Source organism: Muscardinus avellanarius (genome assembly GCF_963383645.1).
Source record: "Muscardinus avellanarius genome assembly, chromosome: 3".
NCBI classification, from domain to species: Eukaryota; Metazoa; Chordata; class Mammalia; order Rodentia; family Gliridae; genus Muscardinus; species Muscardinus avellanarius.
Window position 1 is genome coordinate 54,181,823 of NC_137788.1, and position 25,777 is coordinate 54,207,599.

The following is a 25,777-nucleotide window of genomic DNA, read 5'->3' on the forward strand; positions in this document are numbered from 1 at the left end:
CTTTTTTGGGGGATTGTAAATTAGTGCAACCACTTTGGAAAACAGTATGGAGGATCCTCAGAAGAATGGGTACAAACCTACCATATGATCCTTCAATACCACTTCTATTTACCCAAAAGAATGGAAACCAAAATGACAAAACTAATGCATGCATAGCTATGTTCATAGACACAAAACTTACAATTGCCAAACTATGGAATGGCCAAGATGTGGATCAACAGATGAATGGATTACAAAACTATGGGATATGTACACAAGGGAATTTTCCTCAGCCATAAAGAAGAACACAATTATGTCATTTACAGAGAAATGGATGGAACTGGAGAACATTATGCTAGGTGAAATTAGTCACAAAATGTAAGAAATCAGATGCTCTCCATTATATGCAGAAGCTAGGGAGAAAAAGAGTCATAGGAGGAACTCCAGAAGAAGAAGGAGAAACTATAGATGAGCAACTAAGATGATCTAACTGAGGGGGATGAGGGGGGAAAAGGGGAAATTCCATAATATACATGATATACATTCACAAACATATTAAAGTCAGTTACTAAGCTAAACATGAGAAGGAGAGAGAGGGGAGAGAATGGGGTGGGAATTGGGTAAGGGCTAATTGAGCAATATGTACATGTATGCCTCTACCACCTTGTACTCCATTAAGATGTATCACCATAGCCAGGCGTGGTGGCGCATGCTTGTAATACTTGTACTTGGGAGGCTGAGACAGGAGGATCCCATAGGTTCGAAGCCAGCCTCAGATGGCTTAAGAGACCCTGTTTCCAAGTAAAATATAAAAAATAGGTCTGGAAATGTAGCCCAGAGGTAGAAGGCCCCTGGGTTCCATCCCCAGTACTACCCAAAAAAAAAAAAAAAAAAAAAAAAAGTATCACTACAATGCACCAACTAAAAAAAAATTTAAATAATAAATACAATTCATCTGTTCTTAAGACACTGGGTTACTAAGTAAATGTAAACTGAGGTAATGCAACTATAGCTTCCTTAAAAAAAAAGTATTCTGCATGTAATTTCTAGTACTCTAACCATTCCAGGTGACTAAATAAATATTTGTTGATATAAAAAAACAATAAATGCTAGTGAGGATGTGGGGAGTTTGGAACTCTTCTATACTGTTGGTGGGATTGTAAATTAGTGCAGCAGCTATGGGGAATAGTGTAGAGGGTCCTCAGAAAATTGAGAATGAAGGAACTGAAATTAGAAAATTACTTAATCTTTTCTACATTGCATCTGCATTTAATTTTTCTTATGCTAAGAATCTTTCTCAAAAAATTAACAATGAAAAATGAGAATTATGCCACTTAATTAATCATTTATGTTTTTTCCAAGAATGATGTATTAAGAAACTCCAAGATTCTGAGGATGGGATGATGAGTTGAAAAGAAATACTCTACTCCCATAACTCAAAATCAAACTATCGTAGCTAAAGAGGAAGATATTTTTTTAAAATGCCATGTACAAGCCAAAATATCTGTGTTTTATTTGGAAGTTTCATCTCCCTGAGATTGCATAACCCTGGAAAGCAACACTTGGCTTTGCTTAAATGTCCTAAAATTCTATGTATCTGAGAATTTCTGTGTATTCTTCGGAACTAGGAATCCTTAAATTAGGACCTAAGTTGACTCAGAAGCATTTTATTTTCTTTAATATAATTTTTAAATTTTTTTATTATTTATTTATTTATTTATTTATTTATTTATTTATTTATTTATTTATTGTGGTACTGGGAATAGCTCACTGTACTTGTGAGCTACACCCTCAGCCCTATTTTTTTTTTCTATATTTTTTTGAAACAGGATCTCACTGAGTTGCAGAGGGCCTCACCAAGTAGCTGAGGCTGGCAGCGAACACGATCCTCCAATCTGAGCCACCTGAATGCTATGATTACAAGCTTGCACCACCACGCCCGGGCTAGGGTTCTATTTAAATAGGCTTAAGTTCAAGTAAAGATCCCATTCTGCATTTAACAATGTGTATTCAGAAGATACTCGATAATAGATATAACATCATTTATAAAAATTACTATTTTCTTTACATTTTCCCAAGTTGAAATGCTTCTGTGGTTTGTAATTAGGTGAAATACTCACTTTAATTATATTCAAAAATAATAGTTCAAACTAGTGTAGAAAAATTATCAAGAAATTTCTACCTAAAGACAATACACTACTGCGCATTTAACACATGACCACTGCCTCTAAACTGTCAGTATGTGAAGAACTCCATAAATTATATAAAAAGTGACTGTATTCTAGCAGAGCATCAAACATTGAATGAAATTACTTCCCACAGCCTCTCTTGGTATGAGCATTGTACTAAAGAGCTGTAAGGGACAGAAACTAAATACAGATATGACCCGGCCAATAAAATGGCTCACAGTATAAAAAGGAAGAAAATCTGGGATATCTCAATTCTTTGTTAACTATCAAACAGATGAAATATCAGGGTCAATAATTTTAAGCCACGAAAGTTAACAGCTTAGTTAAGGAAAGTTTCGAAATATGCCCTTCATTACCAACAATTACAATTGTAACTTTTCCCTTAAAAAAAAAAAAAGAAAATTTAAATTTCTAGTGTAGTTCAGCATACACTTTTATAATTCCTTTGACATGAACCAGTGCAAAAGATAAAATGAAAAGAATAAATGATTTTTTGTTTTTATCCTTCATTAGAGGAAGTATTTGTATATTTTTATTTACCCTCCCCCTTTTGTGGTACTGAGGATTAAACCTGGGGGCAGTCTACCTTTGAGTACACCCTCAGCTCTTTTTTTTTTTTTTTTTTTTTTTTTTTTTGTAACAGGGTCTAGTTAAGTCAGGCATGGTAGCACACACTTGTAATCCCAATACTTGGGAGACTGAGACAGGAAAATCACAGGTTTGAGGACAGCCTCAGTAACTCAGTGAAACTTATGACAGCCTAGCAAGACCCTGTTTCAAAACAAAAAATATAAAGGGCTGGGGATGTAGCTCAGGAGTAGAATGCCCCTGGGTTCAATCCCCAGTACCACATTAAAAGACAAAATAACAGTCTCACTAAGTTCCTGAGGCTGGCCTCAAGCCTGTTTTTCTCTTGTCTTAGCTTCCCAAGTACCCAAATTACAGGCAGGAGTCACCATGCCCTGCTTGTTTTTTTTTTATTCCTGATACAAATTTATATGCTTCTGTATTAAACAAATAAGAAAAAGTAAACTATTCAAAAGACACAACTCCTTAATAAGATTTAAGAAACCAGAAAACCAAGATTCTAGCAATGTTTCCTATTTTATATGATTTTACTATAAGATTAGATAATTTTCACCAATAAAATATTATGAGTATAACTGCATTGTTGCTAATTATAAAAAATTATCTAACATATAGTAATTGATAGTACTTGTTCATCAGGAGGCAATGTTCTAAGTACTTTGAAAATACTAACTTTTAATCCTTACAACATCCTACAATGAAGGTATTATATTCACTCAAAGGATGAGAAAATAGAAGAGGTAAGTAATTTGACCAACGGTCACAAAGCTGAGGAACAGCAGAGCCAGGACTCCAATCAAGCAGTCATACTCCAGAAACATGCTCTTAAGCCACTAAGGTATACTCTCTCGAGAGTAGCTAAAGTACCCAAATCCCTTAGCAGTAAATCATCAAAGGACCAAGAAGCACATTTCTCTTTTTAATTTTTATTGGTGCATTTTAGTTATACATCTTAGTGGAGTACAAGATGGTATAGGCATACATGCACACAACAAGAATAGAATTTTGGAAGTTTTCATTTTGTAAAATTTTGATTTACAACTTAAACTGAAATTCATATGTCAACATTTTTCTCTTTGTTTAGAAGCTTTTTTTTATTTTTATTTTTTTTTTGGTGGTACTGGGGTTCCTGGAAGCCCTTCTACCTCCGGGCTACACTCCCAGATCTGTTTTTATACTTTTATTTGGAAACAGGGTCTCTTAAGCCAGCCCATGCGGCTGGCTTCGAACCTGTGTGATCCTCCTGTCTCCGCTTCCCAAGCACGAGGACTACAAGCGTGCGCCACCACGCCCAGCTTAAAAGCTTTTAACTTTATGAAAAATTTAGGCAGAGTTGCTCATACACATGCACACACACACACACAGACACGTTAAAATCAGTTTCATGTGACTTTACAAAAACTAACATTCTGAGCTCTTCTACTTGCAAAACACTTTTTTTGGTAGTGGTAATGGGAATGAAACCCAGGGGCATTCTCCCTCTAAGCTGTACCCCCAGCCCTATTTTATTCTTTTATTTTGAAACAGGGTCTCATTAAGTTGCGGAGGGCCTAAGTTGATGGGGCTGGCTGTGAACCTGCAATCCTCAAGTCTCAGATTCCCAAGTACTGGGATAACAAGTGTGTACCACCACACCTGGCTGCAAGACACTTTTTGAAGTGCCTTACACTTAACATTTATTTCTCATAATCCAATGAATTACATATTATAATTACTCTAACTTTTCAATGAAGAAACTAAGATATAAAGAGGTTAAATAATTTGTCCAAAGCCTGACAGCTATAGCTAACTTTTAACCCTAGACCACACAGCCTGACTTTCAGAACTAACACCCTTAGCAATTTTATCATATTATTTCCTCAAAAATCACTTAAAATTTAAACATTCAATATTTTCCCTTTTATCGCTAAATTATAAGGACAGTAGCACACTTAATTTTAGACATACTATTAATGTTTTTGTTAAATTTATATTATCAAAATTGTTAGCCAGGCATAGTAGCATATACCTGTAATCCCAGTACTTGGGAGGCTGAGACCAAAGAATCACAGGTTTGAGGCCAGCCTTAGAAACTTAGCAAGACCCTATTTCAAAATTTAAAAGGGAGTTGGAGTCTAGGTTCAATCCCTAGTATCAAAAGAAAAAAAAGAAAAAGAAAAGCCAGGCCTCAGCTTCTTAGTGAGGCCCTTTGCAGCTCAGTGAGATCCTGTTTCAAAATAAAGAATAAAAATAGGGCTGGGAGTGTAGTTCAGAGGTACAATGCCCTTGGGTTCAATCCCCAGTACCCCCACCAAAAAAGTTACCAAGTTTACAAAATTCAGATGGGCAAATAATTTTCAACATTGGAAAAACTTAAAATTTAGTTTGAATTTGTAAGACCAAATATCTATTGGTACTTCAGTGGACATATGTGAAAGAACCTATTTTAGAGACAAATAAAATAAGTGAGGAGGAGCAATGCATTTACTGATATTCAATATGAATGGAATTCTGTGATCATATACAATACGCTTAAGTCATATATAAAGCAAAAAACATACTAATTAATTATAGTGACAAACAATACATTTAATTTCATGTTAGCTTATACAAAGTGTTACAGAAATATAGCATGGAGAGCCTTAACAACACTTGAAGGAATGGAGGAAGGTATCACAAATAAAGATTTGGGGGATGGGTGACTATTTACAAAAGAATTGAAATTCAATTCAGGAAATGTATACTTACCTTATTAATTTTCCTCAATTTTAATGATATATTTACCAATAAAAAGTTTGTTTTTAATTTGGAAACCTCCTTTAAAATCATAAAATGTTAAAATTAACTTTAAAAACAGACCCATTAGTCAGGCATGGTGGTGCACATTTGTAATCCCAATACTTGGGAAGTTGAGACAGGAGGATTACAGGCTCGCAGACAGCCTCAGCAACTTTGTGAAGCCCTCTACAATTTAGTTAGACCCTGTTTCAATATAAAAATTAAAATAGGGCTTTGAGTGTAGCTCAGAGGTTGAATGTCCCTGGATTCAACTCCCAATGTCAAAAAGAAAGAAAAAAAGAAAAACAGTTTCTAATATAGCAAAGTTAATTATAATAACAATTTCAAATTACCTATTAAATTAGTTGTTCATTTCCTTGATTTCATTTAGCATTGATCTAACTCCATGTGGAACAAGGTTACATTCGTTCAAGTTAACAGAGCTTAATGATTAGCTACATTCACCTGCCAACCTCACCGCTCACGAGCCACATGGTGGTATATATGGAGTTAAGAAGTTTAGGTATTTTTACGGAAGAAAATAATTTTCAAATTGCCTGAAATTGAATAATTAGGATTAAAATGCATACAATTAAGCTCTTTCTTTTTATTCTTCCACTAGTTATTTCTTCCAGAATTGATCAAGATAATTCGTCATTTGATTCTATATCATCAGAGCCAAAATCAAGATTTGCTATGTTAGAGGATGTAAAAATTTTAGCCAATGGCCTCCTTCAATTAGGACATGGTCTTAAAGACTTTGTTCATAAAACTAAGGGCCAAATTAATGACATATTTCAAAAACTCAACATATTTGATCAGTCTTTTTATGATCTATCTCTGCAAACCAATGAAATCAAAGAAGAAGAAAAGGAACTGAGAAGAACTACCTCTAAACTACAAGTCAAAAATGAAGAGGTAAAGAATCTGTCACTTGAACTCAACTCAAAGCTTGAGAACCTCCTAGAAGAAAAAATTCTACTTCAGCAAAAAGTGAGATACTTGGAGGAGCAATTAACTGACTTAATTCAAAATAAACCTGAAATTCAGGAACATCCAGAAATAACTTCACTTAAAGTAAGTAGAAACCAAAGAGGGTTATGTTTACAATGTGGATTAAAATAAAATTTAAGACATACTATTTGAAATACTGTTTTATTGTTGAAATACCTTGTTTTATTTAAGAAAACCAATATCTAGAAAATAAAATTTCTCATTTTAATTTTTAGTTGGTTTTTGTTTCCCTAAAATTACATATGAAAACAACTAAACGTTATATTTGAAAATCTCCTATGAAAATTACTAATCAGTTAAATAATAAAATTAGGACACTAAATTTTTATACTAATACACATAACTAGAAGTAAGTAAAAATTACTCTTTCAGGTTCAAAAATGGAGAAATTAATGTAAAAATGGTAAAGATTTATTCCTACTAAAGTACTGTCGATTTTTTTCTCCTAATAGAAGCAAAGTTCAGAAAATCAAATTGTACAGATAGCACATATTTTTAAATGGAAGAACAAAATAATGCATTACTTGGAAAAAGCATATGAGGGAAAATACCAATATTCATTTTCATTTTTCAAACCAATATTGGTTTTAAATAATATTGGGATAGTTATAAATAAACACCATAACAAAAAAAGAAATGTTTAACTAAACTACAATCTATGCCCAGACTTTTGTAGAACAGCAAGATGACAGTATCAAAGACCTTCTTCAGACTGTGGAAGAACAATATAAACAATTAAACCACCAGCACAGTCAAATAAAAGAAATAGAAAATCAGGTAAGTTAGTATTTTCATGGTATGTCCAATCTTTCACATCATTTTATTAAAATACTGAACCCTAAAATTATTTAAAATCTTCACATGACTCTGAGTAAAATCATTTAAGTAACTCGATTGTTAGGACAGCAGTCTTTACAGCTAGTAAACTGCCTGCATTTGAGTCACGGCTCTAATACTTACTGGGTGACTTAGAATAAATTGCTAAACTCACTTTTTCTATCAGTTTCCTCATATGTCCTACAAAGACAATAACAAGAACCTATCTTACAGAAATGCTGTGAGAAAAAAACAATTCGTTCATAGCAGGTAAAGTAAACCTAGTAAACTTTTTTTTGAGGGGGGTGGGGCTGGGGCTGGAGCCCAGAGGCATTTGACCTCCAAGCTACAACCCTGCCCAATTTTTTATTCTTTATTTTGAAACTGGGTTTCACTGAGTTGCAGAGGGCCTCACTAAGTAGCTGAGGCTGTCTGTGAACCACAATCCTCAGGTCTCAGCCTCCCGAGTGCTGGGATTACAAGCGTGCGCCACCACGCCCGGCTTTCTAGTAAACTTTAAATTAGATCAAGTCTCCATTTTGCTCAAAACACAATGGCTTTCCATTTCACTCAATAGTTCTGAAGACCCAAGATGGCCAGGCCCTGACTACTTTACCGATTTTACCTCAACTAAGTCTAGTGACTCTGGCTTCTTCATTGTTACTCAAACACATCAGACACACTGCCCCAGTCAGGCCTTTGCCCCTGCTCTTCCCTCTGTCTGGAATTGTGTGGCCCAATCTGTCAGTCACTCCTCAAATAGTAAATTCTCAGTGATTCCTTCTTACCTACTTAATCAAAAATCACAACTCTCTAATTCCATCCCTTAAAGCTTCTACCTACTTACTACTTTTTCTCCTTAATTTTTACTTTTACTTTAACATAATATATTTTTTTAGTTATTTATCTGCCCATCCCTGAACTACAGAGATTTTTTTACATTATTTTTACAAAACAATGTATGGCATAGAGTAGGTACTCAATAAATATTTATATGAAGGTAATATTGTATTTAACACACAGAAGTTAATAAAGATGATATATTATTCATGTAATTAGAAACTATATGTCTGTAAAGCTCAATACCCAAAACCATAATTAATCTACAATGTAAATAACTAGCTAGATGAAAGGGAAGTATTTATTTAGAATAAAGCTATCAGATTCTAAGTTTTCCAATATGAGTTTTAAAATTTTAATTAGTAAGATACTTAGCCATTCAAGAGTTCAAAAAACAGCAGACTGAGCAAAACTTGTATAAAATATTTCCCAAGAACTCTAAAACAAGTAGTTACTAAGTTTCACTAAACAAACATGATTTTAATAGATAATGCTACCTTCCAAAACTATTTTTTGCCAAATGCTTTAAATTTTCTTAATTTTTTTTTGTACTAGGGGTGGAGCCCAGGTTTCTATCTCCAGGCTATACTCCCAGACCTATTTTATATTTTATTTGGAAACGGGGTCTCACTAAGTTGCTGAGAGCCTCACTAAGTAGCTGAGGCTGGCTTCGAGCCCGTGCAATCCTCCTGTCTCTGCCTCCCAAGAGCGGGGATTATAAGCGTGCACCACCACGCCCGGCCTTAATTTTTTTATTATGTATGTTTATGTCAAAATTCTTTTACTATGATTCAATCAATCATATTCATAAAAGCAAAATGGCACAATGAGATGATGATAAATATTCTATCTAAACATTAAATATGCATCGGTAACTTTATCTGTATATCACTTTCTATGTTTTCTATGTCCTCAACTGCATTCTGAAAATATTAGATATTAATATTTACCTTGATTTTTAAGAGCAGTCATAGTCACAAAACCTTTACTATATTGTTATAATTATCCTACTCTATTTTGTTAGTTATTGTTATTAATCTCCCATGCCTAATTTATAAATTAAACTTTGTCATAAGCATGTACATATAGGGAGGAAAAGTATATTTAGGCTCTGGCATTATCTACAGTTTCAGGCATCCACTGGGAATCTTAGAAAGTACCCTGATAAAGGGGAACGTCTGCATGAAGAAATCAAAACAATCACTTTCTGAGTTGAGAAAAACAGTCTGATGGCCTAATTTCTCATATTTAAATTATAAAACACAAACTCAAAAAAGTTAAGTGACTTTGAAGTAACTTTACTTAGTAGAAAAGACCCAATAACTCAATTTTACAATAGATCTCTACAAGATAAGTTCTAGGAAATGTCATTTATGCCAGCATTACAAGACTAACAATAGGATTGGGACTGTAGCTCAGTAGTAGAGTACTTGCCTGGCATGTATATGGCCCTTGAGCTTGATCTGCAGCACCACCACAATAAAAAGTAATAATAGTGCAAGATATTATGTATCCTGCTTTCCTCATCTATAAGAAAAGTAATTAATTACAAACCTGCACTTTATTTATTTATTTATTTATTTATTGTACTGGGGTTCCTAGAATCCCTTCTGCCTTCAGGCTAAACTCCCAAACTCATTTTCTATATTTTTATTTGGAAACAGGGTCTCTTAAGCCAGTGAGGCTGGCTTCAAACCTGCACGATCCTCCTGTCTCTGCCTCCCAAGCACAGGGATTACAAGCGTGCGCCACCACACCTGGGCCAAACCTACACTTTAAATAAAATAAAAATTGCTAAACTAACAACAAAATAATATAGAAATATACTGATTATGTTTAAAAACCTGCCAGCCTCTATAGGTATGTTTACAGGTCCAAAACTATCCAAGCTAGACATGGTGACACACACCTATAATCCCAGTACTTGGGAGGCTGAAACAGGAATATCTCACACTCGAGGAGAGAGCTTCAGTAATTTAGCAAGATTTTCAACAACCTAACTGTACTCTGTTTCAAAATAAAAAATAAAATAGGGCTGGGGGGATAGCTCAGAGGTAGAATGCCTCTCAGTTCAATCGCCAGAACCACAAACAAACAAACCATAAAAACTTATCCAGCAAACAGCCTTATTGAAATGTGCTACGTCTTTATGGCCAGTCTGAGAGTCAATAAGAACAACAACTGAGAATTACTAAATATAAAATATTCCTATGTTAACAAATAGAATGTTAAATATATTCTATTCATATAAATCAGAAAAATATATTAAAATATGTTAAGTAAACTGAGCATATTGAACTTTGTCATAAGCATGTACATATAGGGCAGAAAGCATATTTAGGGTTTGGCATTATCTATGCTATTTGGGAGACCCAGACAGGATAATCAAGGGTTTGTTGCCAATGTCAACAACTTAAGGCTCTCAGCATCTTAGTGAAACCCTGTTTCAAAAACAAAACAAAAAAAAATTTTTTTTAAAGGGCTGGTACTGCCGGGCATGGTGGTGCACACTTGTAATCCCCTCATTTGGGAGGCAGAGACAGGAGGATCATGCAGGTTCGAAACCAACCGTGAGCGCTGGCTTAAGAGACTGTTTCCAAATAAAAAAGTATAAGAAAAATAGGTCTGGGAGTATAGCCCGGAGGTAGAAGGGTTTCCAGGAACCCCAATACCACCAAAAAAAAGGGGGGGGGGCTGGTACAAATGTTCATTTGGGAGAGGGGAGGGGAAGGAAGAAAAAGTGTTCTCTTTATTTTTTAATTCATTAAATAATATGTATGATTAAGTATTTCAGTTATCTATACAACATCAAAAGCCATAACATTATGAACTGAAAGATAAGAAGCATATAACGTATGCTAAGGATACTTAATTAGATTCTCCTAATTATATGGTACTGGGGTTCCTGGAAACCCTTCTACCTCCAGGCTAAACTCCCAGACCTATTTTATATTTTTATTTGGAAACAGGGTCTCTTAAGCCAGCAAGGAGCTTTGAACCTGCGTGATCCTCCTGTCTCCGCCTTCCAAGCGTGGGGATTACAAGGGTGCACCACCACACCCGGCTCAAAACCATTTTTTAAAAGTAAATTTATAGCTTGGCATGTTGGCACATGCTTGTAATTCTAGTACTTGGAAGGCTGAGACAGAAGGATCATAGGTTCAAGGACAGCCTCAGCAATTTAATGAAACTCTCAGCAACCTAGTAGGACCCTGTTTACAAATAAGAAATAGCATCAGTCTGGGAGTGTAACTTGAAGGTAGACTGCCTCTGGATTCAATTCCCAGTACCACCATAAATAAATAAATAAATAAATAAATGTAAATAAATAAATAAATATATATATATATATATAGTGTGTGTGTGTGTGTGTGTGTGTGTGTGTGTGTGTGTGTGTGTGTAACTGGGGATGGAACCCAGGGGCATTCTACCTCCAGGCTATATTCCCAGACCTATTTTATATTTTATTTGGAAACAGGGTCTCACTAAGTTGCTGGGAGTCTCACCAAGTAGCTGAGGCTGGCTTTGAACCTGTGTCATCCTCCTGTCTCAGCCTCCAAAGCACCAAGATTACAAGCGTGCGCCACCACGCCTGGCTAAATTTATACATTTTTTTAACAGCTCAGAAGGACTGGTATTCAAGAATCCATAGAAAATTCTCTTTCTTCCAAATCAAGAGCACCAAGAACTACTCCCCCTCTTCAGCTGAATGAAACAAAAAATAAACAAGACGGTAAGATAATTTGGTGGGTTTTCTTCTTGAAACCATTATCCTCAAATTCCCTCTCTTCAAGACCTGATCTACACTAAAAAAGGAGAACACATATCCACCAAGTATGTCAACTTAAATTGAATCCTGGGTAGTTTTTAAAATCCTATTTAAAAAGCATTCTGGAGCCAGGTGTGGTGGCCAATGCTTCTAAGCCCAGCATTTGGGAGACTGAGACAGGAGGATCTCAGTTCATGAACAGCCTCAGCTACTGCTTAGCAAGGCCCTTTGCAACTCAGTAAGACCCGGTTTCAAAGAATAAAAAATCGGACTGGGGGTATAGCTTGGAGGTAGAATGCCCCTGGGTTCCATCCCCAGTAACACACACACACACACACACACACACACACACACACACACACACACACACACACAATATCTGAAGACAATCAGTAAAATATATATACTTCATATAAGGTAAAAGGTAATGTGGAGACCAGGCATGGTGGTGCACGCTTGTAATCCCAGCATTTGAGAGGCGGAGACTGGAGTATCATGGTTCATGGACAGCCTCAGCTACTTAGTGAGGCCTTTCGCAACTCAGTGAGACCCTGTTACAAAAATAAAAAAAGAGCTGGGTGTGGTGGGGCACACTTGTAATCCCAGCATTTGGGAGGCTGAGACTGGAGGATCGTGGTTTGCAGACAGCCTCAGCTACTTAGTGAGGCTCTCTGCAACTTAGTGAGACCCTGTTTCAAAAAATAAAGAATAAAAAATAGGACAGGGGATATAGCTCAGAGATCAAATGCCTCTGGGTTCCATCCCCAGACCCGCAAAAAATAAAAAAATAAAATAAAATAAAAAATAGGGCTGGGGTGTAGATTGGAGGTAAAATGCCCCTGGGTACCATCCCCCGTTCCGCCAAAAATAAAAAAAGGAATGTATATTAATTCTCTTGGATATGGTAATATTATTACAATTATGTAAAATAATAACTTAATGTTTAAGAGATGTATGCTGAAATTTTTACAGGGTTAAAGGTCAAGAGGTTTGAAAATTACTTTCAAATAGCACAAACAATACATATTTGTCTCAAAGCAAATTCAGCACAATATTACCAACTGTTGAATACAAAAGATTATACTGTCTTCAATAATTCTTTCCACTTGTTTGCTTTGTGTATGTATGTGTGTATATATACACATATATATTTACATATATATGTATAGGTGTTTTTTGGTACTGGAGACTGAATTCAGGGGCATTCTGTCTCTGAGCTACACCTCTACCCTATTTTAAGTGGTTAGTTTTCTCCATGTCCATTTACTCCACACATGTCTGCTGACTACCTGCTATGCACCAAACACTGAACTACTTCATACATATTTCTGCCACCTAATATTCATACTATACCTAGCAAAAAAGACAATGTGTTTAAAGTTCTTGTTTTGTCACTTTTCTTTAAAAACAAATAAGTTTCGTAATACTATTTTAGTATTCTTTGTATAACATGTCATCTATAAAATGCCTTCATATAAGCATTACTAAAAAATTATATCCACAATTTCATGCTATGTGAAATTAAATGTCAAGTCCAAAAGTATTTCTATTACTAAATCTTCTATATTTGTTGATTCTAGACATTCCCGCTGATTGCTCTACCATTTACAACAGAGGTGAACATGCAAGTGGTGTGTATGCCATTAGACCCGGCAACTCACAAGTTTTTAATGTCTACTGTGATGTAGAATCAGGTAAAACCTGCCTAAGGAAAAAATGAGCAGTAGTTAACTCAAGTTACTCATTACCTACCAGCAAGAGGAGCCCTTTTATTGTTGTGTTAGATAATAGATAAAATGAAATGTGCATGAGTATACATATAAAATTAATATAAATCTAGGTATGTATATTTGACTTGTTTATTTATATATTTATTCAATATTCTCCATCTCCTTTGTAAAGATCATCTGAAATGACTATTGTCAATAAGTTTATCAAGAAAAAATTCTTTACTTACCTTTCACTTAACTGTTTGGAACCATAATAATAAAGTATATTGCCATATACTTAATGTACACTTACCATATTAAAAAAATACCTTAAAAGCCATCAATTAAAACCCAATTCAAAAAAGGTATTTTAATATATTTTAATATTTATCTACTAAAATGTACAATTCCACTTATTATATTCAGGTATCCCATGGACATTAATTCAACACCGAATAGATGGATCACAAAACTTCAATGAAACATGGGAGAAATACAAATATGGTTTTGGGAGGCTTGATGGTAAGATAATTTCATTCAATTATTCATTTACTTCTTTTTTTTTTTTTTTTTTTTTTTTTTGGCGGGTCTGGGGATGGAACCCAGGGGCATTTGACCTCTGAGCTACACCTCCTGCCCTATTTTTATTCTTTATTTTGAAACCGGGTCTCACCGAGTTGCAGAGGGCCTCACTAAGTAGCTGAGGCTGTCTGCGAACCGTGATCCTCCAGGTCTCAGCCTCCCTAATGCTGGGATTACAAGCGTGCACTACCACACCCGGCTTCATTTACTTCTTAATTTAGAAATAGTTATTAAGAACCTATTACAGACTGGGCATTGGAAATGTAACAATGAACAAGAAAATGTTTTAGCCTTCATAAAACTTATTGATAAATGATTGCCCATTTGTTATGAATTACTTACCATAACTGTCATTGTTTGATTTATACTTATATGTCTACTATTAATTAAACTTATAATTTAACTTAATGGTTTAAAATCATAATTATTAAAAAAATTTTGATTAAGTATGATGTGCTTTCATAAGTGTTAAGAATGAGTTGCAAAGATAGTTATTCCTAGCTCTCATTAGTATATTCTTTTTATTAACATTTTAAGTATCAATAATTAAAATTTAGAAGGGGGTAGGGGTAGATTTCAATCTTAGAATATTTTCCTGGCCTACATAACAGTGCAAAAATAAATTAAATAAAAAATAATAATAATAGTAGTAAAAAAGTTAAGAAACTATCAGACATACAGTATAAATGTTTAAATACTAACTATTTAAATATTATAAATGTATACTACAGAATATGTGGTTTAAAATGATTCAGCTAACCTAGGGCAAATTACTCTATTTTGATCACAAAATAATATAAGCAAAATAAAAATAATATATATTTAAAATCCCAAAAGCACATTATAAAAACATAAATGATAAATAAGTGATCAGTTATGAAATAGAAAACACCTATTATCACATCAAAATTGTAACACTCAGTACTATTTCTCCATTCAAAATATATAAATATTTTCATTTATGTTTGTATATGTGATATATATGTATATATTGGAACTGGGGATTGAACCCAGAGATTTCTACCTATGACCTATACCTCCAGCCATATTTTGTTATTTATTTTGAAACAGGGTCCCACTAAGTTGCTAAGGACTTCACTAAGTTGCCAAGGCTGATCCTCCCAAGTACTGGGATAACTGGTGTCCACCATTGTGCCCAGCTAATTTAAAAATATTTGAATTTGATGGGCATGGTGGAGTACCTCTGTAATCCCAGTCCTTGTAAGGCTCAGACGGGAGGTCACAGGTTTGAAGCCAGCCTCAGAAACATAAGCTAGACTCTCAGCAACCCGGCCAGACCCTATTTCCAAACAAAAAATAAGAAGGACTAGGAGTATAGCTCAGAGATAGAATTGCCCTTGGGTTCAATCTCCAATACCATCACTCCCCCCCAAAAAAAAACTGTATTAAAGGTACTAGTTAAATCCCTAACTAGAAGGAACATACAGTGATATTTTGTAGCCACAGTTCTTCTAAGAGAGTATAACCAAAAAATAAAGACTGACAAGTCCAGAGTGCTCATTTCTTTCTTTCTTTTTTTTTTTTTTTTTTTTTTTGTGGTATTGGGGATCCTGGAAACCCTTCTACCTCCGGGCTACACTCCCAGACCTATTTTATATTTTTATTTGGAAACAGGGTCTCTTAAGCCAGCGAGGCTGGCTTCAAACCTGCGCGATCCTCCTGTCTCCGCCTCCCAAGCGCAGGGATTACAAGCGTGCGCCACCACGTCTGGCTATTTCTGATAAGGAAGCAAACCATCTGGACTTGAGCTTATAATCCTTAAATGAAACTCTTTATTAATTCAAGAGCAATAAGGGAATTTGACTTTTTAAATTAAATATTTTGATAAGGATTTTGATAAAGGATAATCTATTTATATTTATGTTACTTTTTAATTCCAAACCAAAAAATCTTTTTAATTATAAAGATGTGCAAGGACCTAGGTTCAAATTCCTGTACTATAAAAAATTATGGAGAAAAGTTATGATGAATCAAGCATTTAAATTTAGAATGTCTTTTAAATATATATTCATCCTTTTCTATGAAGAAAACATTTTTTAAAATTTTTATTGGTGTATTATATTCATACATCATATTAGGGTAAAGAAAACATTTTTATTAAGTAATACTAAGGTCCAAATCTATATCTGAGAAAAATGATATTCCTATTATCCAAGTCCAGGAATAATAAGACTCTTGACTATATACCAATATTAATAAAGAAATAATAGTAAAGATGATATAAGGATTTAGAAGTGAGATAATTATTCTACCAATGACCAAAGCAAAAAAAATATTTATTACAGTTTGATATGTATATATGAGGAATATCTTATAATATTAATTTTAGAAAAGATAATCAATTTTAAGCAGGCCTATTAATATCTTTAATAATTTGGAACAGAAATCATTTTCAATAAAATTAATGCACATGATGTACTTTAAGAAACATATCAAAGTTAATCACTGAGCCGGGTATGAGAAGGAGAGAAGGGAGGGAATGGGGCAGGAATTGGGTGAGGGCTAATTGGGTGATGTGTGCATGTATGTCTTCACCATCTTGTATCCCACTAAGATGTATAACTATAATAAACCAATAAAAATTTAAAAAAGAAATACTTTAAAATACTCTTAATATTTTAGAATCCTGGAATTCAGAATTAAAACAATTCATTTACTTATACCTATTAAAAACTTTCTTAAACTGTCAGGACCTCATCTATAGTTAACCATTCTGAGATTTGGAAAACTTGTCTTTTCAGGAGAATTTTGGTTGGGCCTAGAAAAGATATATTCCATAGTGAATCAGTCTAATTACATTTTACGAATTGAGCTAGAGGACTGGAAAGACAACAAACATCATATTGAATATTCTTTTCACTTGGGAAATCATGAAACCAATTATACACTACACCTTGTTGAGATTGCCGGCGATATCCCTAAGTCACTTCCAGAACACAAAGATTTGATGTTTTCTACATGGGATCACAAAGCAAAAGGACACTTCAACTGTTCAGAAAGTTATCCAGGTATCCTTTTCTAATATCAATATTCTAATATATTTAAGATATATTCTTACAGTTTTAGCTATTATCTATAATGTCGACTCTTTAAAATCTTAATCCCAAATAAGCATGTTCCATAGATAAAAATCTCTTAACCATTACCTAAAAAAGTGTTAATTCTACTTCAGTAGTTACTTCCATTCCACCACAGATAATCTACTTTTAGTTGTATATATGAGAGTTATACAGATTATTTAAAATTGGGATAGATTCATCTACAATACTGCAATAGAAAATGAAGATGTTTTCATAGTTAAATATAATTAACAGTAACTATGTGTGAGTTTGTATCCACTAAATTGCATATCTGTCTTCTTTAGGAGGCTGGTGGTGGCATGATGTATGTGGAGAAAACAACCCAAATGGCAAATATAACAGACCAAAAGCAAAATCTAAGGCAGAGAAGAGAAGAGGTATCTGCTGGAGGTCTGAAAAAGGAAGGTTATACTCTATCAGATCAACCAAAATGTTGATCCATCCGGTAAATTTAGACAGCTTTGAATGAATTTAAGCAAATCAGAAAGCCAATATATTAAACATTAAACTCCTCCCAGGTTACTGTGGTTTAATAATCTTGTATTAAATCTTTAATGCAAGGCTTGAGAAAGAAAATTTTTATTTTAAAGCCATTATCAATTTAAGATTAGGCATCATCACATCACCTCGACACCATTTCCCTTTCTCAATCAAAATTCTCCTGTATATCATCATCTGTTCATTTATTGTATGATATGGGAATCAATCTTAGATGGTCACAATCTAAATCATAAATAATAGGTGAATTTTTAAATAACTTCTTTAAAAAATTACAGACATTTTTATTTTAAAAGTGATTATATGAGTTAATTTATAACCTCCCCAATTAAAAAAATCTAGTATTCTTGTGATAATTCTCAAGATGAATACATTCAAAAAAGTAATAATTTAGGGTTCTTAAATGCTATAATATTATTAATTTCAAGCTAAAATTCAGACAGTTCAGAGTATATGCAAAAAATCTATTAGATTATATTAAAACTGAGGCTTTATTTTGCTACAAAATACCTAGAGTCAATGATTAATATGATTTATTTATAAAAGCAAACAAAGGAGGACACACTACTGCTTTAAAATAGTCATTTACAAAACAGTCATTAAATAGACATTTACTCGATGTCATTTGCAAATGCAGTAGATAACGATCACCAAGTCATATTGACTTTAGCATGAGTATCACTGTGCCTTAACATATCTGTTAACTTATCTGTACTGTATGCATATTATATTTAACACTTACTACTGTGAAAACAATATTGTAGTGAATTTTGTCAGAATACAATACAAAAGAATAAATGCCTTTGTAGCATGAAGCTTAACAATTTATTCATTCTGGACATGCTATGAATCTAATACTTTTGTGTAGATTTTAAGTAGAATTAAAAATCATAACATGTTATGCAATATTTAAATAATTTGTCAGGCATGTATGTATGCTTAAAATTCAATAAATACTCAGTCCCTAAATTATCTAAATTTAAATTCTTATAGTTTTTTAATTGATATAATAAACATAAGATTGTTTCTAATTCAAATAATTTAAACTCTAAATCTCTAAAGATTATTAGATACAATTTTTTTACCATACCATTTGTCAGTATTATTTTTACTTAATTTTCTTAGAAAACTACTAAAGAAAAGTAAAATTTTGAATTAAACCCAACTTTTAAAGAATATAGTACTCACACAATATAGTGAGTCACTTAGTCAATATCCAGATTATATATCTTAAATTATTTTATATATTACATATTTAAAAGGTATGTATGACCTATGGGGACCCTACATAAATACTTTCTTTCAGAAAAATAGAAAAGAATGAAGCAAGGATAGGTTATAATTTTCAGAACCACATCCTAAGCTTTAAAAATTAACACTAGATGTTTCTAGAGCCAGCATATAAAAAATATTTTTTCTTCCAAAAAAGATTTAGAAGCTTTCAAATGCAAAATAGTTAATTATGTAACATACCAAAGGCTTCCTGGACTTGTTTTTCCTTATGTACTTTTTTAAAAGTATCATACTCAATGCATTGTTGTATTGCTTCTAAGGGTATTCAAATTGATTTTTGTCCATATAAGGCTCAGAATGAGGTAATTATGGTAGAGAAAAAGACTTTCTTCTTTAGGTTCATAAAATTATGTCCGTTTGTCCTTAATGCTTTTCTTAAAGTGTTGGAATTTCACCACTAACTCACAGCTATCTAATCTAATGGCCTTTCTCAGTCTTCATACCCGCACTTGGGAGGCGGAGACAGGAGGATCACGCAGGTTCAAAGCCAGCCGTACTGGCTTAAGAGACCGTTTCCAAATAAAAATATAAAAATAGGTCTGGGAGTGTAGCCCGGAGGTAGAAGGGCTTCCAGGAACCCCAGTACCACAAAAACAAAAAAACAAACAAACAAACAATATCTAGCCAGGCATGGTGGCGCACGCTTGTAATACCAGCATTTGGGAGGCTGGGACAGGAGGATCACGGTTCACACACAGCCTCAGCTACTTAGAGGCCCTCTGCAACTCAGTGAGACCTGTGTCGTCTCTCAAGCTTGTCTACTGAAGAAGTATAGTAACTGAGATTAAAACACATCCTTTTGGTTATGAAGTCATAGGATAATATGGCTTGCCATGAACATAAATTAATTTTTGAATCTTGTTGGGATTAGAATCTTAAACTGCGTATGAACTATGCATTATCCACAAATCTACCTTCATATGAAAATATTTATTTTCTCCCAATATCTTCTAGAAAGTGATGCTTCTATGAGATGACCTATGAGCTGAGTCATGTTTGTCCTCTGGACCTTATAGGTATGCCATCACAAGAATGTAAATCCCATTTGAAGAGCACAGGCCTACAGAGGAACATCCAAATCTCTATAATCTGACCCCAGTTACCGCTCCAACAATTACTTTGCCCAATACAAACCCTTTTCTCTAATCAAAATGATCTACTTTTAAATCTTCCCTCTACACTTTCTTAATGCATTTCATTTGTCTAGAATGTCTCTCTACTTCTTTTTGTTCAGTTAGGTCCTATTTATACTTCAAAAAGCAGAAAATCTTAAATTTTCCATAAATACCTAAGTAATGGTGGTTTCTTCATCTGAAACTATGCGGCATTGATGTCTATACTGCTTGAATGGTACTTAGTAAGTGAAGAAAGGACAGAATCTGGCAAATCATCATAAAAATTCTGATAATAATAAAAACTCCAAAAGCATCAATCTATTGGGTTTTAGTGAATTACAAGAAAATTTCTTTCTTTCTTTCTTTTTTTTTTTTTTTTTTTTTTTTTTGGTTCTGGGGATGGGACCCAGGGGCATTCGACCTCTGAGCTACACCCCCTGCTCTATTTTTTATTCTTTATTTTTGAAACCAGGTCTTACTGAGTTGCGGAGGGCCTCACTAAGTAGCTGAGGCTGTCCTGGAGCCATGATCCTCCGGTCTCAGCCTCCCGAATACTGGGATTGCAAGCATGCGCCACCACGCCCAGCTACAAGAAAATTTCTATACTAAGAGTTTACTGTGAATCAGTATGAATTTTATGGAGAACTCATTTCAGGGTCACCTATTATACTATAATCTACTTAAATACTTTCTTGTCCTTACTATGTTTTCATGCTTATATCTTTTCTTCCTAATAATAAAACTTATGGAAGTCAACTCATTCACTCACTAATCAAAAATATATTCATTAACCAATATTCACTAAGTGTCTCCTTTACAAAACCTATCCCAAATTTCTATTCTTATATATTCTGTCTTGTTATAGGATTATCAGATTTCCCTTTGCTTTCCCCATAATTAACAAACAAAGCATTACATTTATGCATGTACTACTGACTATCCAATACTGCAGTTCTGGAAAATGACTAGAAAGAAAGTGATCAAACAACTGGCACTTTTATCAAAGTCCAAAGTGTTCTGAGTGCAAATTAACTAAGGCAAAAATTACTTAACTGGCATAAAATGTGCACTGCAAGATCAAGAAAGAATTAACAAACTTCCACAATAAGCTTACTTTGTAGGATGAGGTTTCAGTAACATTTTATAAAACATAAAAGCTAAACACATGAATTTAGGAAAATTTTCCAAAATTCATGTGCTTAGTACTGAGAACAAAAACACAACTAATAAAGTTTCATTGGAAGAGCAATAAACTATAATCTTAAAGATATAAAGTTGTTGCTGTTCATCTTCAAACAAGAACCAAGCCTGTTTATATACAAGAATAATAAAAACCTCTCAAATCTACTTCACAGGGTTGTAATCAGCAAGTCAGAGACTCTATTTGAATGGGTTTATTAACTATGTGTTTTTGAGGGTTTTGGTTTTTTTTTTTTTTTGGCAATACTGGGAATAGAACCCAGGGACATTCTACTTCCAAGCTACACCCCTATTCCTGTTTTTTATTCTTTACTTGGAAACAGGGTCTCACTGAGTTGCAGAGGGCCTCACTAAGTAGCTGGGGCTGGCTGGAACAGCGATACTCCTGTCTCAGCCTCCCAAATGCTGGAATTACAAGCATGCGCCACCATGCCTGGCTTGAACTATGTTTTAAACACATGTATATACTTTTAAATACTGATTCTTGGGTATGGTACCATCAAATTCCTTTAAGTAAATAATCTATAAAATACTTCTTAAGTGAAAATACTCTAATTTTCGGGATAGTTGAACAAAATTGCTCTTTTCGTGGTCTGTTCCTATTTCTGTTGATTTACTCTTTCCCCTGGAACTGAGATAACACTCCATCACTTCAAATGGAAGACCCCAAAATTCCTGGGTGGCTATGTTAAAATGTTAGGAAAAGCCGGGCATGGCAGCACACACTTGTTTTTTGTTTTTCTTTAATTAATTTATTTTTTAAATTGGTGCATTGTAGTCATATATCAATCACATTGGAGTACAAGACATGAGAGGATATACAAGCACACATCATCCAATTAGCCCTCCTCCAGCCCCCATCCCATTCCCTCCCTCCAACCCACACTTCTTTGGTGATTTACTTCGATACATTTGTTTATGTACCTCCTGCGTTTTAAAGAGGCTCCGTCCTCCAGTATTACATACCCTCTGATTGGTCACATTAGTTACTTCACTATAGGGCCCTTTCTATAGCTCAACCTCTTCCTGTTGCCCTTTTCCTCCTAGTTATTGCTGATTAAGAGAAGCGTCTGATTTATATTTTCTGCGATATTTCTCTGTGCATGCTGCGTTGCAAGTACCGATCCCACTCTTGATGGTCCCAGTAGTGGCCTGGCTACTCAGTGGACTGATCCAGACCTCGCTGGCTCAAGCAGAGGCCTTGCCTCATGGGAGGCCCCAGTTCTGGTCTCACTGGCCCCTGAACCGGTCTAACCCCTAAGCTGGCTTTGGTCCCGACCTTGGAGGCCGCAGGAGTGAACTTGCCTCACGCCAGGCTCCGATGCTGGCCATTGGCCCCTGCACCGGTCTAACCCCTTGGCAGGATTCCAATCCCGGCCTCGGAGGCCCCAGCACCGGCCTAGCCTCATGGCAGGCTCCAATGCCGGCCTCGTTGGCCCCAGCACCAGCCTAACACCTCGGCAGGCTCCGATCCCGGCCTCGGAGGCCCCAGCACTGGTCATGCCTCAAGGCAGGCTCCGATGCCGGCCTCGCTGGCCCCAGCACTGGCCTAACCCCTCGGCAGGCTCTTATCCTGGCCTCGGAGGCCCCAGTACCGGCCTTGCCTCAAGGCAGGCTCCGATGCCGGCCTCACTGGCCCCAGCACCGGCCTAACCCCTTGGCAGGCTCCGATCACGGATTTGGAGGCCCCAGTACCGGCCTTGCCTCAAGGCAGGCTCCAATGCCGGCCTCGCTGGCCCCAGCACCAGCCTAACCCCTTGGCAGGCTCCGATCACGGATTTGGAGGCCCCAGTACCGGCCTTGCCTCAAGGCAGGCTCCGATGCCGGCCTCACTGGCCCCAGCACCAGCCTAACCCCTCGGCAGGCTCCGATCCCGGCCTCGGAGGCCCCAACACTGGTAATGCCTCACGGCAGGCTCCGATGCCGGCCTCACTGGCCCCAGCACCAGCCTAACCCCTCGGCAGGCTCCGATCCCGGCCTCGGAGGCCCCAGCACTGGTCATGCCTCACGGCAGGCTTCGCTGCCAGCCTCGTTGGCCCCAGCACCGGCCTAACCCCTCGGCAGGCTCTTATCCTGGCCTCGAGGCCCCAGTACCGGCCTTGCCTCAAGGGGCAGCACACACTTGTAATCCCAGTATTCGGGAGGCTTAGACCAGACACACTTGTAATCCCAGTATTCGGGAGGCTTAGACCAGAAGATCGCAGTTCGCGGGCAGCCTCCGCTACTTAGTGAGGCCCTCTGCAACTCAGTGAGACCGGTTTCAAAATAAAGAATAAAATAAAGGGCAGGAGGTGTAGCTCGGAAGTCGAATCCCTCTAGGTTCCACCCCCAAACCCGCAAAATAAATAAATAAATAAATAAATAAATAAATAAATAAATAAAATGTTAGGAAAGAGAGCTGTCAATTCAAGAATTTTTATAGTTAAACTAGAACCAATTAGATAGGATAAAAGAATAGTATATATAAAGCAAATTCAAAATGTCCAAGTATGTGGCAGTAGTGTGAGATATCTATGAACACTAAAATTAACAATAAAGATCAATACTTTCTAAAGCAGACCCTAAATTTAAGTGAAAAGAAAATGCTGCTTAATTTTTTACACTCAGATGGAATTTGCACTTCTTTAAGAATGTAAAAAAGTAACCACAGCAGTATTAGCAGTACATAAGTATAATGAAAATTATATAAACTCACATATCACAACTATTGCTGGTATCTCAAAATACTGTTGATGTTTATTACTAATTATAAAATATACCACTTTTTACATCTGAGGCTATATCATGTTATTTAATTCATTAATAAAAACTTTAATATTTTGATATTAATATAACGTAATTGATTTCCTTTTTATCTTACATATTTATTTTATGCACATAAAAATATTATTCAAAAAAAGCATGACAGGATTCATACACACAGACATTCAAGGATCTGTACTCCAAAGGGAGACCTAACATCATATAATGTATAAATCACATGGCTGTCATGTCATAACATAAAAAGGACATAATATAAATTATATGCTTAACTGTACTGTTCTCTTTACCTTATATATGTTTAAAATCTTATAAAAAGCTTAAAAATAGATTAGTTTACAAGTAATCAACTCACTAAGGTTCATTAAGAGATGTACGGGGCATATTCCAAATTGCTAAGGTCAGGATCGCAATCAAATAGACCTCTTTATTTTGTTTCACATAATAATAGTATCCACATTCATGCCTCTGCACTCATTACACATTTTTAGTAACATCATATTTGCTAGCTATAATCTTTCAAAAAACCAGACAGAAAAACAAAGATACAAAAGTTCACCAGGTGATTACAGCTGAGACTATTGTTGGGAAAGAGAGTGACTCTAATGATCCTGCCAAGAATGTCATGTACCCTGTGGACACAGCTCCTAAAAAACTGGATGTCAATAAAACACAAGCACTTGCTCAAGAACATGTACCTTGATCTATTACAACTCAAATGCAACAGAGTTGGTCAAGTAACAACTTGGAACACAGTTCACATTGCACAGGATCTACTATCGCTCAGATAGTAAAGAATTTTTTTTCCATCAGTAAAAAAAGAGCTTACTGTTTAGCTTTGGTTTTATAATAGTTGCACAGCTTATCTTTTCTATAATAGTGTGATAGCATAAGTACTTCATAAGCAATCATTTGAAGTAAACCACATTTGTAAGCCACATTTGTCTGGCTAAATAAGAAATATGTTATTTCCTGATTGCTAGAAACCCATATAACTGTGTATCTTCACTTACTACTGTAAAGGAAAAGTAGAGGACCCTTATAGGTTAACCCCATTCAAAAATAAGTGACAACTATGTGTGGAGGAGAAAAATAACAGTCTGTTACTTAAATGTGAAAATCTCTAACCTTAGGTATAACTTAACAGATTTAAGTCTTAAATCCCAACATTTTTAAAAGCACATTTTTAAGAAAAATGTATATAACAAAAACTAACTAAAATGTATCCTGTAGATAACTTTCTTTAAATTGACAATAGACATAAAAAATTGGGATTGAAAAGTGTTGAGTAATAGAAAACCTATCATTTTCAAAATAGTTTTTCCCCCATAGGTTCTTACCTCACTATTCAGAGAATCATTTATCATTTTTACCTACTTCATGAGACCCTGTACAATCCTCTGAAGTTTCTTACTACAACCAAATACAATGTGTAAACAATTTCGTAAGACCTACAGTAAAAATGCTTAACTTCCTAGTTTTTTTCAGATACAAATGTTAATTCTTCACCCTGTCATCTATAAAACGGGGATAGCCAGATGGGTTCTAGACAAGCTGCTATGTAGAG

At 35.2% G+C, this 25,777-nt stretch overlaps 2 protein-coding genes across 10 annotated transcripts in view; one reads left to right on the top strand and one right to left on the bottom strand.

The window, feature by feature from the left end:
* The window catches only part of DOCK7 (dedicator of cytokinesis 7), a gene marked incomplete at both ends in the record, with an annotated part of 202,642 nt that overhangs the window by 95,518 nt on the left and 81,347 nt on the right, over positions 1 to 25,777 (bottom strand). The window lies entirely within an intron of this gene.
* ANGPTL3 (angiopoietin like 3) lies at positions 6,096 to 17,813 on the top strand (the record flags this gene model as incomplete). The annotated part of the gene is made up of 7 exons (XM_080692028.1): positions 6,096 to 6,590; positions 7,194 to 7,304; positions 11,805 to 11,916; positions 13,533 to 13,646; positions 14,088 to 14,183; positions 17,006 to 17,272; positions 17,629 to 17,813. The coding sequence occupies 7 exons, from the start codon at positions 6,096 to 6,098 to the stop codon at positions 17,811 to 17,813; spliced, it is 1,380 nt and encodes a 459-aa protein (XP_080548154.1).